Source organism: Rhinoraja longicauda, chromosome 31, assembly GCF_053455715.1.
Source record: "Rhinoraja longicauda isolate Sanriku21f chromosome 31, sRhiLon1.1, whole genome shotgun sequence".
In the NCBI taxonomy this organism is placed as follows: domain Eukaryota; kingdom Metazoa; phylum Chordata; class Chondrichthyes; order Rajiformes; family Arhynchobatidae; genus Rhinoraja; species Rhinoraja longicauda.
In genome coordinates this window covers 11,740,047-11,763,876 of record NC_135983.1, presented here as the reverse complement: position 1 = coordinate 11,763,876, position 23,830 = coordinate 11,740,047, and the positions used below count along the sequence as shown (strand labels likewise).

At 38.5% G+C, this 23,830-nt stretch overlaps 1 protein-coding gene across 12 annotated transcripts in view; it reads right to left on the bottom strand.

Moving 5' to 3' along the window:
* Positions 1–23,830, bottom strand: part of LOC144608517 (histone-lysine N-methyltransferase EHMT1-like) — a 92,488-nt gene that overhangs the window by 35,511 nt on the left and 33,147 nt on the right. For 10 of the 12 annotated variants that reach the window (XM_078426386.1, XM_078426395.1, XM_078426388.1 and 7 more), the window contains exons 2-11: positions 22,578–22,662; positions 21,177–21,793; positions 11,866–12,031; positions 11,310–11,437; positions 8,964–9,191; positions 8,290–8,373; positions 6,869–6,986; positions 4,504–4,611; positions 4,141–4,286; positions 1,639–1,782 (exon numbers count right to left, since the gene is read on the bottom strand). In XM_078426386.1, coding sequence (XP_078282512.1) covers positions 1,639–1,782; positions 4,141–4,286; positions 4,504–4,611; positions 6,869–6,986; positions 8,290–8,373; positions 8,964–9,191; positions 11,310–11,437; positions 11,866–12,031; positions 21,177–21,793; positions 22,578–22,662 — 1,824 coding nt within the window. Of the gene's footprint in view, positions 1–1,638; positions 1,783–4,140; positions 4,287–4,503; positions 4,612–6,868; positions 6,987–8,289; positions 8,374–8,963; positions 9,192–11,309; positions 11,438–11,865; positions 12,032–21,176; positions 21,794–22,577; positions 22,663–23,830 lie in introns of those variants that run through there. The other 2 variants (XM_078426396.1, XM_078426397.1) reach the window with 2 other exon arrangements.

The window sequence follows — 23,830 nt, the reverse complement described above, 5'->3', positions numbered from 1 at the left end:
AAAAGTTTTACGATTCTGCTGAATTACTAGTAAATTGCCCCATTTGAAATAATTCCTGTGCTCCTAAAATTAGAGACAGTAGCAGCATAAACAAGTGAACCATCACAGGAGTATCAATAAAGGAATTCACAAGACCATTACATATGCAGGTAGACATAAAATGCTGGAATAACTCAGCGTGGCAGGCAGCATCTCGGGAGAGATTGCCTTCTTACTACAGCTGAGTAATGTCAAATCCATTTTCAGCTAAAATGCAAATAATGAGCAAAATTTATCAAAATTGTGACCACTTGATCTCATTCTTCACCAATAACTCTAGTTACTTTTAGTACATCCAAGTAGCATACCCTCACTTTTGAAAGATTGTGCTCCTCTATTTGTGAAGAAAGTAAATTCCTAACAAGAAAATGGAGCGCAACATCCCAGAATAAATGCAATGCATAAAAGGATCTGCCAACTAAACAGCAAGTTTTTTAAAGTCTAAAGATCTCTCTCACTACTACCAAGTAATCAAGGCAGCCATTTGGTTTGAACTCTCATATGCCATCTGGTGGGCAATACAAATTTCCCACATGCATAAAGTGTGTAAGCTGCTTATTTATTGACTCCTCTATGTCACAAAGAAACAGGACCCAGGCTGCAAGTCATCCCCAGGTTACAAACACTCAACCTTTATTCACAAAATGCTGGAGTAACTCAGCAGGTCAGGCAGCATCTCAGGAGAGAAGGAATCTTCTAACCCACCACTCTATCTCCAGGTCCCTCAGGTCGGCCGATTTGGGGCTACTCACTATCCCACGGTCTAGGCTTAAGCTCAGGGGTGACCGCGCTCTTGCGGTTGCAGTTCCTAGACAGCACCCCTCTCCCCAACAGAACTGCCCCCTCCATCGACTCCTTTAAGTCCAGGCTCAAAACCTATTTCTACTCCCTAGCGTTTGAGGCCCTCTGAGAGGGCGCTGTGAACTGTTTATGTATGTGCTGTTATGTTTGTGTGCCATTGTATGTTTGTTTCTTAGTACCTGAACTGATGTACAGCACTTTGGTCAACGTGGGTTGTTTTAAAATGTGCTATACAAATAAAATTGACTTGACTTGACTTTTTGGGTCGAGACCCTTCTTCAGACTGATGTCACCCATTCCTTCTCTCCTAAGATGCTGCCTGACCTGCTGAGTTACTCTAACATTTTGTGAATAAATACCTTCCATTTGTACCAGCATCTGCAGTTATTTTCTTCTAACACTCAACCTTTGATCACACCTACATACAATCGAGCTCCCATCTTACTAAATTAACATATATCTAGTGCTGGCCTGAGGAAATGAAGGAGCAAATTTTAACATCACGATTTTGACATCACAATTTTTCCAAAGAACTATTTCAGTAATTTGAAAATAAACAAAACAAATACTATCAGCCAATTGATTTTAAGCATTCAGGTTATTTATTGTATATGGCTTTAAAATTAGCTCACCACTGAAAAACAAAACAATCTGTTCCACACACCACAAGTTAATTCTACAAATTTAATCCAATATTAAAAATATATATTTTCGGATTTAAAGCCATATAAAAACAAAACCAGACGTGTTTTTGTCATGCTATCTGTACTTATCTGCTTTGAGACTTCTTATACTCACAGCTGTGCAAAAATATCCACATCCCGGGCAACACTGATGTTTCACCATTCGGGATCTATGGTCTTCACATAATACCATTAACTGCACCTTATTGGAAGGTCGCATCATTTCTTGCTTGATGACTATGTTAATGCAGCTATTTAACTGGAAGAAACATTTGTTCAGTCAGATGTTGATTTACAAAGTGAACTTTAAATTGATTACCAATGAACCTGCAGCATTGCATTACATGCAAATAAACAGAGATTGGGTACTATGAGAGGTGCCAACTTTCAGGTGAAGCATTTGACCAAGGCACCTTCTGCCTTGTTAGGCAGGAGTAAAAGATCAAGGCATTATTCTGAGCAAGAGCTTCAGTGTTGGCCAAAGAGAGATACAGCATGTATCCAGACCCTTCAGCCCTCCCAGTCTGAGCCAGCCTTCATACACCCATTTATGCTAATCCAATTCTTATCTTCCCCACGATCCCATCAACTATTCCCACATTCGACCACTTGCAGTAGGAACAATTTACAGTGGCCAATTAGCCAAACAACAAGTATTTAGGATGTGGGTTGAAACCAGAGCCCGCAGAGGAAATTCCCATGGTCAGAAGGAGAGCAAGTAAATTTCACTCCGCTCTGAACCCTGCTCTCTGTGGCAGCAGCTCTACCAGCTGCAGCACACGGCCGTCCTAATCACCAACCAGCTCCACAATTTCCCGGCCAATATTTACGTCAACTAACCATCACAATGACACCATCTGAGGAATTTGTGTATGAGCTCAAAAAAGTAAAGCTCATGAGCTCAAATTCTAAGTTTTATGGGAGGTGTTTGCAAATTCAAATTGAAGGGTGGAGTAAAAATGTATCTTCTTTAAAAGCCCCCAATGATCTATCATCATCAACTCTCTGGATAGAGAATGACACTACATCTACTTCATATCCCAATCATTTAAATTGAATCTTTGGGATGAGCTAAATATAGATACATAATCGGGATAAACAGTTCCGAGTGTCTCCATTTGCTCTGGGCATTACTCACCTTATTATTTACAAGTTGTACCCAATGCAGGGACCATTTAGCCAGCCATTTTCAAATGAAAAAATGTTTAAGTATAGGTGTTAATTGTGGCCTTGTGTATCCAAAAGATTAATCTTATATTTTTATGCAGAGTTAAATGGGGTTTTTTTTTTAAATGGCAAATAGAACTGCCTTCCACATGTGCAAGTCTCTACAGAAGAAACACATTTATTTCCAAGGGAACATATTTCAATAGATCATTCAGAATTTCTTTAAGCTAAACCAAAGTTGCCACCGGGTGCCCATAAACTGCATATTTCTAGAAGATGGATATATTAATGTTAAATCTCTGGCACTATCGTACACATGTCAATAACGACTATATTGAGCAAAATGTATTGCACACATTCCCTCCAGTCAAAACTAAGCCCCAGACCTATCTCCGCAAAATTTGGCTAAAAACAAATGAACCAACAAGATGTCTTAATTCAATCATTTTTAAAAGCAAAAGTATACCATCCTAATTGTTGTCCTCAGAAGAGCATACTTAACATATTTTAATTTTTTTAATTGGTAATTTTCATTGTAATTTTACTGTAAAATAATTTATCTATGATCATTAAGCCATGCAACACACTCCTAGCAATCTATCTGCTAATTTAAACCTCACAACTCCACCGCTGTGGAGTTAGTCAGTAGCACTAAGTTCCTGGGGGTGCAGATCACAGACAGTCTGACCTGGTCCCAAAACACAGCATCTCCAGTCAAGAGAGCCCAGCAGCGTTTGCACTTTCTGGCCCAGATGAGAAGAGCACACCTCCCCCATCCCATCCTCACCAATTTCTACAGAAGCACCTTAGAGAGCATACTGACCAGCTGCATCTCTGTCTGGTTTGGGGACTGCAAAGCCTCAGACTGGAAGTCCGTGCAGAGAGTGGTGAGGACAGCTGAGAAAATCATCGGGACTTCACTTCCTTCCATCCAGGACATTGCACACAAACGCTGCTTGACCAAGGCCAAAAACATTATTAAAGACCCCACCCATCTCCATCATGGACTGTTCACCCTGCTGCCCTCTGGTCAAAGGTACTGCAGCACACGGAGCAGAACAGTCAGGTTCTGTAATAGCTTCTTCCCCCGAGCCGTCAGACTCTTGAATTCCCAATAATCCGCCTCCATTATTTTTATGTGCGAGTTTGTTTTTTTTAATCTATTTTTATTATTCGGTGTTACATTGTGAGCCAGATGCAACGAAATTTCATTCAAATATGCACTCGTCTGGTGTATAGTTTTGAATGACAATAACGATATATTCATTCATTCACAAGGTCATAAGGAAACTGAGTAGAATTAGGTTATTCGGTCCATCAACTCAACTCCACCATTCAATCATGGCTGATCTATCTCTCCCTCCTAACTCCATTCTCCTGCCTTCTGCTCAGAACTTCTGACATCTGTACTAATCAAACCTGCCGAACGAAACTTTACCAAGATCCTTACCTCTTCATCTATATTCTCAGTGGCCATACACTTATTGTTAGCCAGCTTAACTATCTCTCGGCTTTTTGATGTTTCCATCCGACAGCTACAAAGAGGCAATTCCTGTAGCTTATCTAGTTCCACTGAGTCAGAGCTTTGGGAAATACCTGCATTGAGAGACAACAGTGAAATAGCCACATTCAAGCAAACTTAATTTCAAATAAAACATTATCAAAAGTGCTCAGACAGATCATGCAAAATTCAGGGTGAATAGAAGTTCCAAATGTTTTCACCTAACACTAAATTCATTCTGACATCCGAGCTGCATATTCAGAAATAAATTCTAGTGCACAAATATTCTTACATGTGTCTTAACACCTTTACCTGTAGATTGTGATGAAAACAGAATGCCTGCAGGCAGATCCAATGCGTCACAGCAGACCTCGGTATACTCCTTATTATCTGTCAAAGTTTGGGTCTCTGTGTCAGCACCTGTAAATAATTAAATCTACACTGAAAAGATTATAGAAGCAAGGTAACCACACCATCGCTCACACAAGTAGGCTAATTCAGACAGAATCCTTGCTTTGTGAGAATTGTAAGCCACTAAATATTTGATCATCTGGATGCTGAGAACTATATTAGACAATAGACAATAGGTGCAGGAGGAGGCCATTTGGCCCTTTGAGCCAGCACCGCCATTCAATGTGATCATGGCTGATCATTCTCCCCATACCCCGTTCCTGCCTTCTCCCCATACCCCCTGACTCCGCTATCCTTAAGAGCTCTATCGTCCAGTTCTGTGTTATCCAATTTTAATGCATCCAGAATTCTCATGCAACCAGCAAAAATTTCTAAAAATATTAAGCCATTTCATAAAATGCTCAGAGGGCATTATTTCAAAAGTTAGGTTTATTATTGTCACGTGTACCAAATGTACAGTGAAAAACTTTATCTTGCACGCTATTGTAAAAGATCAGATATACCATACATAGATACAATCAGTATGAACTTAAGTACAATAGATAGAGTACTGAAGAAGATGAACAGAGCAGAACTTGGTTCTCAGCATTGAAGTGCACCAGTTCCTCAGACAAAGTCCAATATCCTCAAAGGGGTAGAGGTGGATCGAACAGTACCCTAGTTTATGGAAGGACCATTCAAGAGCCTGTTAATGGAGGAGAAGCTGTTCCTGAATCTGGCAATGCACACTTTCAAGCTTCTGTATCTTCAGCCAGTCAGGAGCACGGAGGAGGAGAATGACCAGGATGGGACAAATCTTTGATTATGTTGGATCTTTTTCTGAGACAGCGTGAAGTGTAAATGGAGTCAATAGTGGGAAGTCTGGTCTGTCTGATGGACTGGACTATGTTTCTCTCCCCTTTTCACCTCTCGCCTTTGTTAAAAGTAAAATTAGCAAATATGCAGATGACACAAAGCTGGGTGGCAGTGTGAACTGTGAGGAGGATGCTATGAGGATGCAGGGTGACTTGGACAGGTTGAGTGAGTGGGCAGATGCATGGCAGCTGCAGTTTAATGTGGATAAATGTGAGGTTATCCACTTTGGTGGCAAGAACAGGAAGGCAGATTATTATCTGAATGGTGTCAAGTTAGGAAAAGGGGAAGTACATCGAGATCTGGGTGTCCTTGTACATCCGTCACTGAAAGTAAGCATGCAGATACAGCAGGCAGTGAAGAAAGCTAATGGCATGTTGGCCTTCATAACAAGAGGAGTTGAATATGGGAGCAAAGAGGTCCTTCTGCAGTTTGGTGGCAAGAACAGGAAGGCAGATTATTATCTGAATGGTGTCAAGTTAGGAAAAGGGGAAGTACATCGAGATCTGGGTGTCCTTGTACATCCGTCACTGAAAGTAAGCATGCAGATACAGCAGGCAGTGAAGAAAGCTAATGGCATGTTGGCCTTCATAACAAGAGGAGTTGAATATGGGAGCAAAGAGGTCCTTCTGCAGTTGTAAGGGCCTTGGTGAGACCAGACCTGGAGTACTGTGTGCAGTTTTGGTCTCCAAATTTGAGGACATTCGTGCTTTTGAAGGAGTGCAGCATTGGTTCACGAGGTTAATTCCCGGGACGGCTAGACAGTCATATGTTGAAAGACTGGAGCGACTGGGCTTGTATACACTGGAATTTAGAAGGATGAGAGGGGATCTTATTGCAACATATATGATTATTAAGGGAGTGGACACGCCAGCGGCAGGAAACATATTCCCGATGTTGGTGGAGTCCAGAACCAGCGGCCATAGTTTAAGAATAAGGGGTAGGCCAATTAGAACGGAGATGAGGAAAAACATTTTCACCCAGAGAGTTGTGAATCTGTGGAATTCTCTGTCTCAGAACGCAGTGGATGCTCTCGAGAGAGTTAGATAGAGCTCTTACAGATAGCAGAGTCAAGGGATATGGGGAGAAGGCAGGAACGGGGTACTGATTGTAAATGATCAGACATAAACACAGTGAAAGGCGGTGCTGACTGGAAGGGCCGAATGGCCTACTCCTGCACCTATTGTCTATTGTCATTTACTCCTGTCATATGCCAATCAAACCCACCCCTTCCCACTTCACCTTTATCTATCTATCAATCGCCAGGGTATGTAACATCCCCATCTCGCTTTTCCAGCTTTCTCGCCCTTACTCCCATCAGTCCCGACCCGAAAGGTCATCTGTCCATTACCTCCACAGAGGCCTAACCCACTGAATTCCTCCAGCAATGTGTTTTGTTTTTTAATATCATTACCTGTATTATTGCTTGTTTTTGGTCGGTTCTTCCGTCTTCGTTTCCTGGTTGGTGTAATCCATGGGCTGTCATTCTGTCCTTTTGTGTTCCACTTCCTTTTCAAACTTGATTCTGAACTCTGAATGGTCAACATATACGGTTATAAAATTATTTACTGCAACAAATTTAGTTCTAATCCACCCTTCCATGAGCAGCCTTTTCAATTTAGTTTAGTTTAGTTTTTAAAGTTTAGTTTGGACATACATCGCGGACACAGGCCCTTTGGCTCACCATGTCCGCACCGACCATTGGTCCCCATACACTAACATTACCATACACACATTAGGGACAATTTTACATTTGTATAAAGCCAATTAACGTACAAACCTGCACACCTTTGGAGTATGGGAGGAAGTCAAAAACCTCGGTGAAAACCTACACAGATCATAGGGAGAACGTACAGACAAGCACCCATAGTCAGGACCGAACCTGGACCTCTGCAGCTGTAAGGCAGTAGCTCTATCGCTACGCCACCGTGCCACCCATTTCATGAACAAAAATACTGAAGTACAGTTTTGTACAAGAACTATCAACCTTATGTTTGTTACATTGCTAAGGAGCTAAATGTACTCTCCAGAGATTTCCCCCAACTAGTCACACTACTAAAAGCAGTTCACTAACTACCTAATCCTGGTTTGCCTGCAAAATCAAACAGAAATATACCTAACCAGACATATTTTTCGTTCCACATTTCTTAAGGAATTCAGCATAGCTTCAAAGGTAGACAGAATATGCTGGAGTAACTCAGCGGGACAGGCAGCATCTCTGGAGAAAAGGAATGGGTGACGATTCGTGTCGAGATTCACTTGACCACTGGCCTTGCCCACAATACTGAGCTGAATTGTCTTGCGAATCAAAAAGACCACCACTCATCAGTGACACTGAGACATGCAAAACTCTGAGAAGGCCTTGAAATTAGTACGGTTATTAATTAAACATCGGTTGAAAGGTAACGGAATCTTTTTCTGCCGCTGAATTCTTTGCTGAACACTCAGCAACTGTCCCAATTTATTCTTACAGAATGGCTCCATAATCACAAATAATTTTAGCCCCCACAAATTAGTGGGGTGTGGTCAGATAAGATTTACAACTAACTCAACCTACCCACTTCATGATGCATTACTCTTATCTGGCCCAACTGGGAATATACAGCAAGCTTACTTCTGAGAATGTTCCATCTAACAGGTGCCCATAGATATCCTGCAGGCATCTGGAAACCCAAAAGACTGAGAGACAAGAATTGCAAAATATAGGAATAGATTTTAGCACGTCTTGGTAGTGACAAATAATTCAAAATGATATCCAGATAAAGACACCCAGGTACAACATATCCTCCAAGTCAAATATCTATTGCGAATACACCTCTGGAACAAATGACTCACCACATCAGATTCATCATCATCGTCCTCCAGGTCATCAGAATCTTGATCCTCTTCAGGATCATATTCTTCCTGCTGGAAGTTTGCCTGTGCGAAGAGAAATACATTTTCTACAGTAATCTTTAAATTTATGTCAGTAAATTGAAGTATCTTGAGCCCCCCACCCCCAAAAATGAATCCAGGCAAACTGGTAAAATTAATTTTTGGTTTAAAAGGAAAGCAAACAGACAAATAAGAGAGATTTAATACATTCACAAATCACAATTTAACTTGTCAAATTTTAGCACAAGGGAGAACATATTAGTGGAACTAAGATTTGTAAAAGGGACAATAAGCATATGGATTTCTATATAAGGAAATAGGAAGACATCATATTAAATGCAGCTGCATTTACTGAAAGGGTATTTTTTTTTGTTTTATGCAGTATTCTGTTTGCCGTGTCACCCACTGCAGGTAATTTTCTATTCTGGCTTTGATTCTGTTTGTTATTCAAATATGGACACTAAACCCAGAAGTTAAAAATCAACAGCATTTCTTATTCTTAAACCTGCAAATGTTCCACAATTCAAACATTCTATATTTGATTTTGCACAAAAAAATCTTCAAGTATTCACTGAAGGAAATAACTAGGCACTAGAAATATGGAAATTAACTGGCAAACCACACAAAGTACACACTTTCTTAGGAAGCTCCATCTTGCGAATGTGATCAAGCCTTCCAAAGTCCATGGATAACTCTGAATCTGGTTGGTCTGCAATACTATACTTTTCTTCCTCGTCCTCCTCCTCCTCCTCCTCCTCGTCTTCCTCCTCTTCATCCTCCTCAGATTCCAATATGCTTTGAGTTGGATCAATATTTTCTCCGTTTACGTTCTGATTGACACCATTGGAGGAGTCATTTTGTTCCTTTAATACATAAGAAAAAGATGGATCACAAACCCAATTCAAATATATAAAAACAAACACACTGCATTGATCTGGAAATAGCAAACCTTTTAAAGCCCCAGTACCCAATTAAAGCACTCCGATTGATCACATTTGCTTCTCGTTTTCTTGAATGAACGTGGCCTGTACCTTTAGCCTTCAGTCAATATCATTACGAGCTTGCACCTTTCATTTAAAAGTGATATTTTGGCAATATAGTCAGTGACCAGTTTAAACTACATTCAAAATTGCAACAGTGATTTCAAGACATTGTTTTCCACTTCAGATAACCTATTCACCCTGTTTCAAAGAAAACCATATTATTTTTGTTCCAGTTTTCATATACTTTTCATTTTATTTCAACAGCATCCAATTATTCACGTTGATATGCAATCTTCCAACATAGCACAGCACCCTCTGGTGCAGCAAATGCCTCACAACAAATCTCTGAAAGAATTTCAAGTCTGATCAATGAATAACTTTTTACCTGTAAAGAGTCCGGATTCTGGAAGTGATTCCAAGGCAGGGATTGCAATTAAATCAATGCTACAGCATTCATGATCAAACTGAAGGCCAGGAGTACATTGATCACATTCAACCTGGCTTATTCTTGCAAATATTGGGGGGGGGGGGGGGGGGGGGGGGGGGGAAATGCTTTTCTTTTTTGTTTACATCATTCTGGATTACTTCTTTCAGAGAGATCTCCAGGTTTTACATATAGGAGGGATATGAATAGATGTTATTTTTTTATTTTAAGAAATGATTGTGGAAAATGGTCCTTACTCATTGAGATGGGACAGGAAAGGGAAGGGGTAAATCAACGATATTAATAACTGCCTCTCATGCTCTTTTACGCAAAATTCAGTCAAATTTAATACTGGGAAATAAAGTATCAATTATGCTGGGGATTAAATAAAACCAAGAATTTTTTTTAAAGCAAAAAATACTACAAATGTTGGAAAAATCCAAATAAAAACAGGTCATTGCAAATGCTCGTGGCTTCAGCAGAGAAAAGCAAAATTAATCGTTGTCAATTGCTTTTCATCTCTCGTGAGGGAAAAGAGAGGAAAGAATAAAAGGGAAGGCTTCTGAAACAACAGATCATTAGTGATTAAACGACAGAAAGCTTGAAAACCTACTTTGCTGTATCACCCCATTGCCATCTAAATTCTCCTGCAGTTTATCCAATTACATCACTTCCCCTGAAGCCTGTTTACTCATAACTTGCATAACATATTTATTGGCCTAAAATACTAACTTTACCTCTGCCTTCACACAGGTATGATCTGACAACTGCATCAACTATTTACTTTTTTTTAAATTTGAGAAATTCCAAAATTGCTTCAAAGATACAAAGATGGGTTAAGTTAAGGAAATATCACCTCAAGATGAAATTGCTTGAAACTCTAAGAAAAAAATGAATATGTCAATTAAGTGACTGTTACATATAGTTCTTATGGTGTCATATTTTCTCTTTTTTGTGGTCATGTGTCTTGTTCAAGTTTTACCTTCAATGGTACAATCTGAACATCTTGAATCAAATGAAGCTTTTGCTCCATAAGTAAATTATATGGAAAATACTACTACCATAAATCATTTGTAATTAAGAATGGGCAAAAAATATTTTACTCAGAATTTGCAAACAGCAGATTGCAAAAACCAACATTGTTTTATAAAGACCTACCAATCAGATGTTTTTTTATTGCAACATAAACTCTTGGAACAAGATCTTCCATTTACACTGAAAGCAACTTCTTCCTCAATTTAAGACAAATTAATGTAAATTAACATTAACAAAAATAAATGGTGCTGTGTTTTAAGTGAAGCTGCAGAGTGCAGTTCTGTCAAGCAAAATTGAACCTCACAACCATTTTAAGGAGGACAAAGGATGATCTCGGTAAAACTATGCCCAACCATTACCAATACTTACTCAACATTGGAATTTTTTTCTAAAATGGACAACAAATGCAAAAAAATCTAACCAAAGCAAAAGACAGAGTTTGAAAATATAACCCTATCCTTAACTATGTAACATGTTTTTTCTGAAGTGGAAATGGAAAACAAATTCTGTGTAGAAGGTTTACACTTTTCACGACCCACCTGCATGTTGGATGCAGACTGTGACATGTTCTGAAACATTTCAAGTACGGTGCGCTGTTTTAGCTGTTTGGTCTTCTTCTTAGGAGCCAGGCTATATGTTCCCATTTTTCGTTTCTTCTTCCTAGCCACTGTCAAAGTTTTAATTATTTTGAATATTTAATAAGAAATGTATGCTCTGCATGGGTATGGCTTCCATTCATGTTTATGTGCCACTTATGTCAATTATAATTATACATCAAGACTTATATACTTAAACTGGAAATCTCTGCACTCTCTGAATACATACATCAGTCTTCAGTATTTAGGTTTTAAATCAAAATATATAAGCTAAAATAAAATACTATATCTATTTAAAACATTTCTGCCATTGCATAACATTTTAATGTAGTTTGTCAGGATTTTTTTAATTTTCTACAGGAAATCTACCTCAAAACTACAGCTTTAAAATATTTACTGTTAATTATTTTGTTAAATTATAATATCTGCATTACTAATGCTACAATGAATGCATATTTGAATAAAACTTACTGTATTCCAGTTCAGTTTCTCTTATTACCTGACTGTGGTTTACTAGTGGCTGCATTGTTCTGATTCTGAGGTAGTATCTGTTTCTGTGGTGATGTTGGTTGTGGTGATGGTGATGATAGTGATGAAGGAGGTGGTGGGTTTTTCCCACATTCTAGACTATTTACACCTTCTTCCTTTGGGTCTTTGATTGGTGGCTTTAAAAAGGTAGAAGTACAAAATTAATGCCTTCTAACACTATGGTTTGCAAAGTACCATTCCACATACAATAATAAATAGAATGATCCTCAGCTGAATCTGTTGCACATTGTATGAAATATAAACTAAATCAAAACTCATCAAGAAAATTTAAAATTAGTGCTTGATCAAAATGATTCTCTTAAAGCTTGCACTAGTTAACTCACAAGGTTTTGAAATAGGACAAGTTTCAGCTGCTAGAACTGAAGTAATGCAAAAATATTATGAAATCCTCGTGTGATAGCCCACTAATAAAAATCTACCTTAGTGTGTGACAGACTTGCGGTGATGGGAAAGATTGTATGTATGAGCAATTTATTGGTATTGAACAGTATCTGAACAGTAGTTTTCCAATAAGTGTGAAGTCTATTGAAACTAAAGGTATACTAATATTCTGAATTAATATTCTAAAATACCCTGAATATAACCTAAAAGCAGTGTACAGCACTGATCCCAATGTAAATTAACCAATAAAACAAAAGTAAAACAGTGCAGAAACTGAAATCTGAAGTTAAAGTGGAAAAAGATGTAAATGTTGAGCAAATCAGACAAAACACCAGAGAGAAACACCAGGGAGCTTTGGTTCTGATGTAAAGACCATTTTCTATTTTTATTTCTGATTTCCAGTGTCAACAGTATATTCAAAATGGGTACATTGGATTGAAATGGTTGTTACCTTCTTACAATTTCCAAGTAAAACAATCTAACTTTTCTTAAAGTTGATCGTCCAAAGGGAATCAATAGTTTGTGGTGTTTATTTCAACCCACAACCATCATTTGTCACATGAACTGATTAAACAGCTTATGCAAGAAATCACAAAATCTAAAACCTGCAGCACAGCAGGCTGCCGGCAAATGCATTCCAGGCCACCTAAGAGCTATTCAAACTGATTACACTTTCCAACGTTCAGTCTATATCCATCGATTTGGTGTCCCAGAATGTCACATGCTCATGCAGATAATACTTTAAATGCATGTTTCCATTTTCCACCAGCAAGTTCCAGACCTCCAATTCCCCAGGGAAAATCTGAGGAGTTTTGGGAAAAGAGCAGATACCGTACAGTACAGCCCTTTGGCCCACAATGTCTGTGCCGAACATGATGCTACATCTGCTGCACATGATCCATATCCCTCCATTCCCTGCATATCCATGTGCCTATCTAAATGCCACTAAAATATCTGCCCCCAACATCACCCCCGGCAACTCGCTCCAAGCACTTATCACCCTATGTGTAAAAATAAACTTGCCCAGTACATCTCCTTTAAACTTTGCCTCTCTCTCCTGAAAGCAAAGCCTAGTAGCATTTGATATTTTCACCCTGGCTGATGCTGATTGTCCACTTTGTCTATGACTCTCATAATTTGATGTACTGCTATCAGATCTCCCCTCAACCTTCAGCATTCCAGAGAAAACCATCCAAGTCCTTCCAACCTTTCCTTATATCTAATACCCTCTAATCCAGATGTAATTCTGGCAAAGCTCTTCTGCACCCTCTCTAAAGCCTCCACATCATTCCTATGATGGGCAACCAGAACTACCTGCAATACTCCAAATTTGCCTAACCAAGGTCCTATAAAGTTGCATCATGACTTTATGATTCTTATAGTCCATGCCCCACCCAATGAAGCAAAGCATACAATATGTCTTCTTTACCATTCTATTTACTTGAGTTGCCACTTTCAGAAAGCTACGACTTGAACCCCAAAATCCCTATGTATATCAATCCTGTTAAGGGTCTTGCCATTAATCGTATACTTTCCCCTTACATTTAACTTCCTAAAGTGCAACACCTCACGCGTGCTCAGATTAAAGTCCATCTGCCATTTCTGTAGCTGATCGATACCCTGCTGTATACTTTGACAGCCTTCCTCACAGTCCAAAACTCTAGCAATCTGTGTCGTCTGCAAAACCCACTTAATAACCCAACTATATTTACATCCAAGTCATTTATATATTTCTGGACCTCCAACCTGAATAACACCCTTCCACCACAACCCTCTGTCTTTTATCGGTGAGCCACTTTCAAATCAATACAACTAAGTCACTGTTAATCCTGTGCATATTAACCTTTTGGATCAGGCTACCATGAGGGACTTTATCAAATGCCTTACTAAAATCCATGTAGACAACATCCATCATCCCACCCTCATCGATCACTTTTGTCATCTCCTCAAAAAATTTGATCACGTTAGTCAGATATGCCCTATCATGTACAAAGCCATGGCTCTCCCTAATTAGTCCGTTCTCTTCCAAATCCTATTCCGAAGAATCATCTCCAAAAGCTTCCCTACCACTGACATGAGGCTCACCAGCCTATCATTCTCTGGATTGTACTCTGGGACCATGACAGTGGCTAGCGAAGATGAAAAGATCTTCATCAAGGCAAAACCTCTCTTGCTTCTCTTAATAACCCAAGATAGATCCCATCAGGCGCTGGTGATTTTTTTTCACCTTATGGCCCTTCAAATGCCCCAACACCACCTGCTTCTGAATCTCAAACTGCCCTTGCATATTCGTATTCTCCACTTATCTCACTGTCCTCCATATCGTTCTCATTGGTGAATGCAGATGCAAAGTCATTGTTTAGTGCCTTTCCTACATACTCTGGCACTTAGCACAAATTCCCTCCTTTATCCTTTAGGGTGATGTACTGACTACTAAAGAAGATTGGGCAAAATTCCTCTCTGCCACATCATTTTGATTTCATCATGATATCCCCCATCAATTAAAAACTTCAATTATCAGACAGGCACTTGTAATTTCAATTACAATCACAGAGCTGTTTCAAAGTGCATTAGTCTCCAAGCTACAGAGTTGTGCAATATAGGAAAGGCACCAAACTCTAGTGAAGCAGACACAAGCTTTCAAGACAATGAACCCTACAGTTGCCAATTAAATCAGCTGGTCAACATTATTCGGATAAATTGTCAACGTGGCTATGGTATTGTGGCCAGGAAGAAGCAGCAATTCTGTCATGCAAAATTGGATTTTTAGTAAGTTTGGTAACAGAGCGCACAATGGATGTACTGGAGTTCAATGGTATGGAACCAGCTGATCTTACAAGTCAGAGTTATTCAAACAGAATCAGGGTCTTCTGCCAAATCTGTGCCAGGCAGCAAGCATCCATTTAGAATAATCTTATACTAATGCTATGTTATTCTCCAACATTCTCATCAAAGCCCCTAGATTCTACCATTCAATAACACAATAGAGGTAATTTACAGAGGTCAATTAATTTAACAACCCCACATGTCCTTGGGATATGGAAGAAAATCAGAGCGCCGGGCGTCAAAGGGAGAAAGTGAAACCTCCCACACAGACAGAAGCCGAGGTCATGATTGAGGCCAGATCACTGGAAATATGAGGCAGCAGCCACCATGCCACTTATTGGCACCGATAACAAAGGTATTTTCCCAGAAAATTAGCAATGTAGTTGCATTTTTCAGTTAACAGAATGATTTAGCGACTGGAAATTATCCAAATGTATGGTATTGAATTGAAGTCTCCACCACTCATAGAGGGTCCACTTTTAATCTCATTAGTTATAACTGCATTTTATTACAATTTAGAACAGGATTATGATAATGACAGCCTAATTATTAGATCAAATTAGAGTTTTATATATTTCCAACTTAATGGTCAAGCTTGTTTCTTTCAGGAAACTAAATAATTTGTTTAAATATCTCCAATGAGACCCCATCATTCATATCAAATTGCATTGCAACTCATCTTTAGCACAAGCTAATACAACAATAATTTGTGTAAAATTGCAGAAACTGACATTTTGAAACAGACATGAATGCCCTTTGTAATATCATTAAACTATCGACACAAAGCACATTGTTAAACAATTACAACAATGCATGACCATGAACTAAACTCTTTGCTCACGTAAATGAATTAGGTTTAAATCCAGCCCAGAGGGATAAACTATAAGTCTGCTGTATTTGAAGGCCCTACTTGAACATTCATTAGATTGTTTAAGATTCACTCGCACCTGGATTGAATTACATCGCATGCTGATCTCAGATACCCCACTGTCGACACAGGACATCCAAACCAGAAATATTTCATTATCGATCATTCTCTTCGTTTTTCTTGATGAATACAAATATTATCTCTCACACATATGAGACACAGAAGTACTATACACCTGAAAGACCATTTCCACTAACATACAAACATAGTTATTTATATATAAACATTTTAAAATTAAATTTGGCAAATGTATGGTGATAGGATCCAAATTAATACTAGAACATCACACAACTCCCACAATTTAGTTTGGGAAGAAATAATAAAAAACCCTTAACACTTTTGTGTGTTTTTTTTTGTGTGTGTGTGTGTTGTTTTTTTTTGTGTGTGTGTGTTTGGTTTTTTTTTGTGTGTGTGTGTGGTTTTTTTTTGTGTGTGTGTGTGTGTGGTTTTTTTTTTGTGTGTGTGTGTGTTTTTGTGTGTGTGTGTGTGTGTGTGTGTGTGTGTGTGTGTGTGTGTGTGTGTGTGTGTGTGTGTGTGTGTGTGTGTGTGTGTATATATATACATTTAAAAAGTATATAATTCTACTCAGAAGTCATGCCCAAGAAGTATTAACATTTTCCCTGAAAATATCAATATCAAAAGAAAAACACGAGAAAGTTTTCTAATAATTGCAACACAAATTCATAGCAACAAAAAAAAGTTTTGTGTTATTACTTTTGTAAAGAAATTCTTATTGCCATACTCATTAAAACAGACATGAATGCTGTTATTTTAATTATTTTAAGCATTACTGTGGAAAATATTTTAATTCTAGTCACATTTTACAACAGGACCACTTAAAATGACAATAAAAATTGAAAATTTGGTTTCATACGTTAGTTAAATCAACTATATTAGTGGATGCCTCGATCAAACGTATCTACTATTCATTGCACCAGGTCTATGAGTCACCAATTGAAATGCTAACCCGGTTCTCTCGTTAGATACTACCTGGCAGGCTGAGCATTCCAAGGCTTAATCTTTTTCCCCCAGAGTAGGGTAGTCTAAAACTAGAGGGCAAAGGTTTAATATACAAGGGGAAAGATTTAACATATTCAGATTCATTTTAATAAATACTATGGGTAAAATATTAAAATAAATACTATGGGTGCAAAACTGCAGGAAGGTACAAAGATTGTAGAGCAATCTGAAATAGTGCAAAAAATGCAAAGCACGATGTTAACAGGAGGAGTATGTGGCAGCACCTTCGGGAAATGGTGTGAAAGAAGTGATTGGTTCAGGAATCTGATAGCAGTGGGACGAGGAGCTGTTGTTGGCTGGACGTTTGGGTTTTCAAGCTCCTGTAAATGGGCAGGGAACCAGGCTTCCTTGAGGCAACACATCAAATGGACTGGATGGAAGGAAATAACGAGCCTTTGATGGATTGGGCTGCGTTCACCACTCTCTGAAGGTTCAGGCAGTCAAGAGCAAAGCAGTTGGTATCTGTCCCAAGATCCAGCTCATCAAAATACCTCGTATAGTGCGTCTTTAGATTTTTTTTTAGATTTAGAGATACAGAGATTTAGAGATTTAGAGATTTAGAGATTTAGAATCGTTGCCAAATCTTCTCAGATGCCTAAGAGTGTAAATACGCTGATTTGCGCACCAATGTGAGGAGACCAGGTTAGATTGCTCGTGATATAGATGCCGAGTTGTTGACCATCTCTACAGCTGTTCAGTTAATGAGGATGGGTTGAGCTAACTTCTACTTCATTAAGTCAATAACCTACTCTTATATCTTTCTGGCATTAAGGGCTCGGCTGTTTTTCTGACACTGACGCAAGGTTACTGATCACTTTTCTGTATCCCCCTCATCTTTACTGTTGATCTGGCTGATAACAATGGTATTAACGCTGAATGTAAACATCAAGTTGGACCTGTTCTTGGCCACAACGGCATGGGTCTACAGGGAGTGGAGCAGTGGACAGAGCAAACAACCATGAGGAACATCAGTGTCGAGGTTTCGGATGGAGGAAATGTTATGATCAATTCTAACCGACTGAGGTCCACTGGTCAGGAGCTCAAGAAGCCAGTTGGAAGCCCAAGGCCAAGATTGAGGAATTTAGAGGTGAGCTTATTTGTTATCATAGTGTTGTAGTCTGATTTGTAGTCAATTACATAGCTGTTCTTATTGTCAAGGCGATTCAGAACTCAATGTAGTCCAATAGAAACAGTCCTCCATATTGTTCATCTATATTAAAACCTACCTTACGCTTTCTTTCACTTAATTTACTTCACAAGTTCTTCCTATCATTATCAGCAGTATGATTTAAAAATTCCCAGTCTTGTATCAATTTGAAATTATAGAGCACCTCTCATTACCTCAAGTTGTCCCTGAGCACTTTAAAGGCAATAAGATGAACTTCAAGTATATAATGGTTGGAAACAGAGCAACCAATATTGCAGACAGTGAGAAATTCACAAATGATAAATTTTGGTGCTATTGCATGATAAATAATCTCCCCTGCTCCTTTTACAGAAACACCTTGGAATTGTTTACCACCAACGCATTTTTGTTGCACCAATTAATGGGGAACATTTAAAAGAAATCTTTTTCTCACTCAGATCTCTCCACATAACCCCAGTTTTGGGCCAATACAACTTGAATTTAGTTCTCATACATTTACAAAACTCTGGCAAATGTCTTGTTTAATAGAGAAATGACATGAATTTGCAATCAAGCTGTTTTCTTTCTCAGCACACGCTGCTGATCAGCATCTCCCCAGACATTTGTAAACTGCACAGCTCACATTCAGATAACGGACTGCACACAGGTCAAGCTCCACCAGTGATTTCAGTAGTTTGTGTGTGAAGTTGTATGGGAATTTAAACCCTCTCGTGCAAGGCATCAATTTATTTGCATGTTCTCCAACCTGAATTACTGTGTAATCTTCACCACAATGCGAAAATCAAAAATGGATGAAATAATTATTTGATATTCACTTCCATTCTATTTGTGAATGCAATCCGAGTTACCAACTGATTGGAAATTCAATTCACCATAGCACTCACAATCTGAGGAAATCTCAATGTCGTTCCACACCATGCTATTAACATTAATGTAAAGTCAGGAAACAGCACTATCTTTCCATCAGCAATGATCTGATCTTCATTGCAGCTCTCATTTTATTGCTGGCTGAGAATGGGAGTTGGTGTTTTTATATTTTTGAAGATCACAGAAAGGATATTGAAATAAAAGAATGGATGTGAAGAGTCATTACTATAGAATAATTATAACCAAAAAGAGGAACAGGCCATTTTTCTGGAAAAAGTAGAAAACAGGAATGTCCAAAGGTCTTAAATCTCATTTCATGGAATTGTTACAGCATGCAAGGAAGCCATTCCCTCTTCTAAGTCAGACTAGATTCATATGCAAACAATCCAGTTCGAATCTTTCCACTGACCTGCTCTATCTGCACAGCTCTGCAAATTCTTTACCCTCTTCACTTTGGAATGCAGCAGTTGAAGCTGTCTTCATTATACCTCTAGCAATGTATTCCAGACCCTAACCTAATCATGTAAATTTCTCCTCCTTTCAGTTTTGGTTCTTTTGCCTTTTACCTGCATTCTATGTTCCTAGTTCCTGACCACTCTGCCAATGGAAGAGTTTTTCTTTATCGATACTTCCACAACTATAGTACCTCTATATCGGATACTGTAACAACCACCCCTGTGCCAAGGAGGAAATCCCCAGGTCCACCAGTCTATACGGTTAATTAAAATCCTTCATCACTGGCACCATTTAATTCTTTCGAAAGCTTTTAATTCTTTCCTGGAGTGTTGTACCACAAATTGGAAACAACCCCAATTGTGGCCAAACTAGTGTTTCCATAAAGGTTCATTGTGATTTCCTTACTTTTGCGCTCTAGGTCTCCATTCATGAAGTACAAGATCTGGTTTCTCAACCTGCCCCGCCATTTTCAAATTGTCACAGGTCACTCTTGAATACACCTAACAAGTTCTGCCACATACAAGTCTTTTGTGTTGAGCAAGTAACAATCAATATTGGATAACTTAAAGTCGCCCACAACGACAATTCTCTTGCTTTTGTATCTTTTCATGATATCTACATATCTGTTCCTCTTTCTCCCACTGGCTAATGAGAGTTCTATTGTATAATCCCTTAGAATGATTGCACATTGGGTATTTTCAACTCTACCTATATTGCTCAGTGGACAAACCCTCGAGTAAGTACTCTGAGTGCCGCCGTGATATTTTGCCTGATTAACAAAGCAACTCCTCTACCTCTTTTACCTTTCTCTCTATCTTGTCTGAAACACCAAAATCCTGGAACTGCCAGTACTGTCCCAGGTAAGTGCATAGGAAAGGTTTAGAAGGATGTGGGCCAAAGATACTAAGGTGGGACTAGTGTAGATGATGCATGTTGGTCGGTGTGAGCAAGTTAGACCAAAGGGCCTGTGACAACGCTGTATGATGCTATAACTTTATAAAGGGGATCCAAGATAGTTTTATTTTCCCCCACATATCTGGAACTTGCCGTCAGAAGAAGTGGTGTTGTCAAACACTATCATTATGTTTTAGAACTATATTTAAACTGGCATAGAAAGCTACAGATCTAATGTACATACATACATAGGATTAGAATGAATGGCAGGAGGTTTAGTATGGGTGTTTTGGGCAAAAAGACCCATTTCTGGGCAGATCAATTTTGACTCTAAGCATCTCAAAAGTGTTCACTTTTTTTCCCCCAAACAGTACTAATCCACATAACCTATCAACATTCTTCACACACCAGCTCTGTCAGCATTTGATTTAGATTACAAGGGCAGCCAATTTATGGAGGCTCGTAGTCTGTTAAAAAAATTCTTAGAATTATATCAAGATGAATCCAACTGAAGATTCTGTGGCTTTAGACAAGGTATATACATAATGCATATTTAATACATTATGCATCTTCCATTGCAAAACCAATTATTAATTATTTTCTATAAAAATAAATAATTCCTTACATTGCTAATCCTCATCGATCCTTATCCGAGTAATTCAAGCAGCCTATTTCAAATGAGATCATTTGTGCAAAAAATTTATAACCAGTACAAATACCTTTTAAAGATTAAGCTTCTTACCTGATTCGGGTTGAGCTTAGGCAAAGTCTTCCTTGCTCGATGAATCTTGACCTCAGTATTGAGGCCCTGCGAGAGTTTTTTAGCCTGAGATGTGTTTTCTTCGAGGTTTTCTTCTCCTGATTTGGCTGATGCCAGAGTAAGCGATTTCATGGCTTGGTTTTGCAGAACTTCGGCAGCTAATGCTGTACTTAAGTTTTTTACCATGTTAATTCCTCTAGCTTTGCTGGGAGATGAAGGAAGTGTTTTGGCAGCATGACTGAAAACGGGAAGAGTCCCAGTCTGTACTTGCGATAAGGGTTTACTATTTAAAACAAATCCATTACTTCCGGTCACAGATGTTAGTGTCAAATCATCTGACTTCATATGATTACTTGCTTTAACTGTCTCATTGTCTTCTCCTAGTATTCCATTTTCATTTATCTGTTTCAGTTCGTTTAAATCCTGCAATGCTGTTTTCACAATGTCCTGAGTGTTTTTAATTGACATTTGATGATTCATTGTTGAAGATGCTTCTTCACTCTCTCCACAAGAACCATTGGTTTCACCATCTGCAAACATCTCACAGGTTTCCCGTGGCGTCTCTGTGGCACTCAAATTAGCAGCTGTGAGGTCACCTCCTGTAGAAAAGATCACAACAACGTCAATATTTCCCAAGTACACAATAATAGTAAATGATAATCAACAAAAAAAAGAAATCCGAAGTATGTTGACTGAGTCTGTATGCTATAAGATTCTCATTGTATCTTTATCTCACCATACTTGTGCATATGACAATAAACTCGACTATTACGAAATTAATTGTACTTTGGCATGAAAACTACTCTATCCTGAACAAAGATTTTTTTTTAACACAAAACAAGCACGAGAGAAAGAGTGTACAAAGGATTCCAGGAATAGATTGAGATAAGAAAGGATGGGAGACTCGAGGAAAGTAGGCGCCAGTTATGACTAACTGGACCGAATAGTCCGTTTCTCTGCTGTATATCCTATGTAATGTATTATGCTTATTACGTCACAATGAGTTTGGGAATGTACAAAGATTGTTCTACAATAATATGTGACAAATAATTTCACAGACCCCCTCAAGACAGTAAAATCCCACTGATTGGCAACAAGACAGTATTTGTACAACCACATTTTTAATATATTCAACATGTACAATATGTAACCCTATTAATTATGAGAAAAAAGGTTATCACATCATAACTCTTGAAGACTGTCAAATTCACAAAAAAATGTAAAACACTTCATTGTAGGTGCCCCATATTCTATAGTTAGAAATCTAAAACTTGTTTCTTTTTTTTTAAACTGCATTAAATCTGTTAAATGTCAATCTGAGTGCTTATACAAAACATTTAAAAATAAGCAAAGCCACACAGCTGAGCTTGCACTTCTGTTCACCTTTGTCTTCAGTAGTGGATGATTCCTTTGCTACTTCCCGTTTCCCGTCTTCTATGGCTGTGTCTGCCCCAGTCATGCCTACAGACTGAAATACAAATGGAAATGGGAGAGTGTGTAAATTTACTTGCAGATTGTATACTCAGTTCTTAAATAGATTGAATTTACAAATTTTTTATTCTATTTAATATTTTTATATTTAGATCAAGTATATACTTTCAATTTGTAGAACCTAACAAGTATTTCTTGAACACAAAAAGACACAAAGTACTGGAATAAGTTAGTGGGTCAGCCAGCATCTCTGGAGAACATGGATAAGTGATATTTCGGGTCAAGACCCTCCCTCAGACTTGTTTTTACGTGCATTTCTTGAAGTTTTGCCAAATGAGTTTAGTCTCAGCTATTCGACTTGCTTATGATATCATTTCTTACACAAGGTCAATTATCAGGCATGCAGACAGAAGAAAATAACATCTATTGTTTACACTTTCCCAAGCTTCAAATACTTCCACTTTGTCTCGGTGAGTGTCTTTAACAAATTAAACCATAAGTAAGGTCAAAATGTTGGCAGGAAATCAGAACACCAGGAGTACATGGATGTGTTACTAACATATCTCTGTATTCATGAAATACATATTTTCTGCGGATCAGCATTGTTGAACTGTATAATTGATTCATTGACTGATACAGCATGGAAGCAGGCCCTTTTGGCCCATTGCCGACCATCGATCACCCGTAGAAGCTTCAGGAGTGAGGAGGATGCAAAAGAGGGGGAGTTGCACTGCTGTTTACACCTCCCCAAATTACAAATACTTTCCACTTAACTTTAGCTAGATGAATGGGTTTACACAGGAGAGCATCACAACAGAAGTAGAGAGGACATACGTCATGAAAGGATTGTCCAACAAAGCTAATTGCATTGAAGTCAGGAATAAGAGAGGGGTAATTTTGCTGCTGTTATACAGTTGGCCTCGCAATAATATGTAAGAATTAGAGGAACAGACTTTGTAGTTAAATGACACGAGCAAGAGAGTGTGAGGAGTTTAAGCTTTCTGAATATAAACTGGGATGGCTTTTGCGCAAGAGGCTTAAATTTGTTAAGCATTGAAGAAAGTTTTTGGAGACAATATGTAGAGTCCTACAAGAGATGAGGGTAAGATCTATGCCAGAATGCTCTACGAAACGAGGGATGAGATTGCTGATGTCCAGATGAAGATTATTGCATCTTCATTAATCTCAGGTATGGCCAGACAATA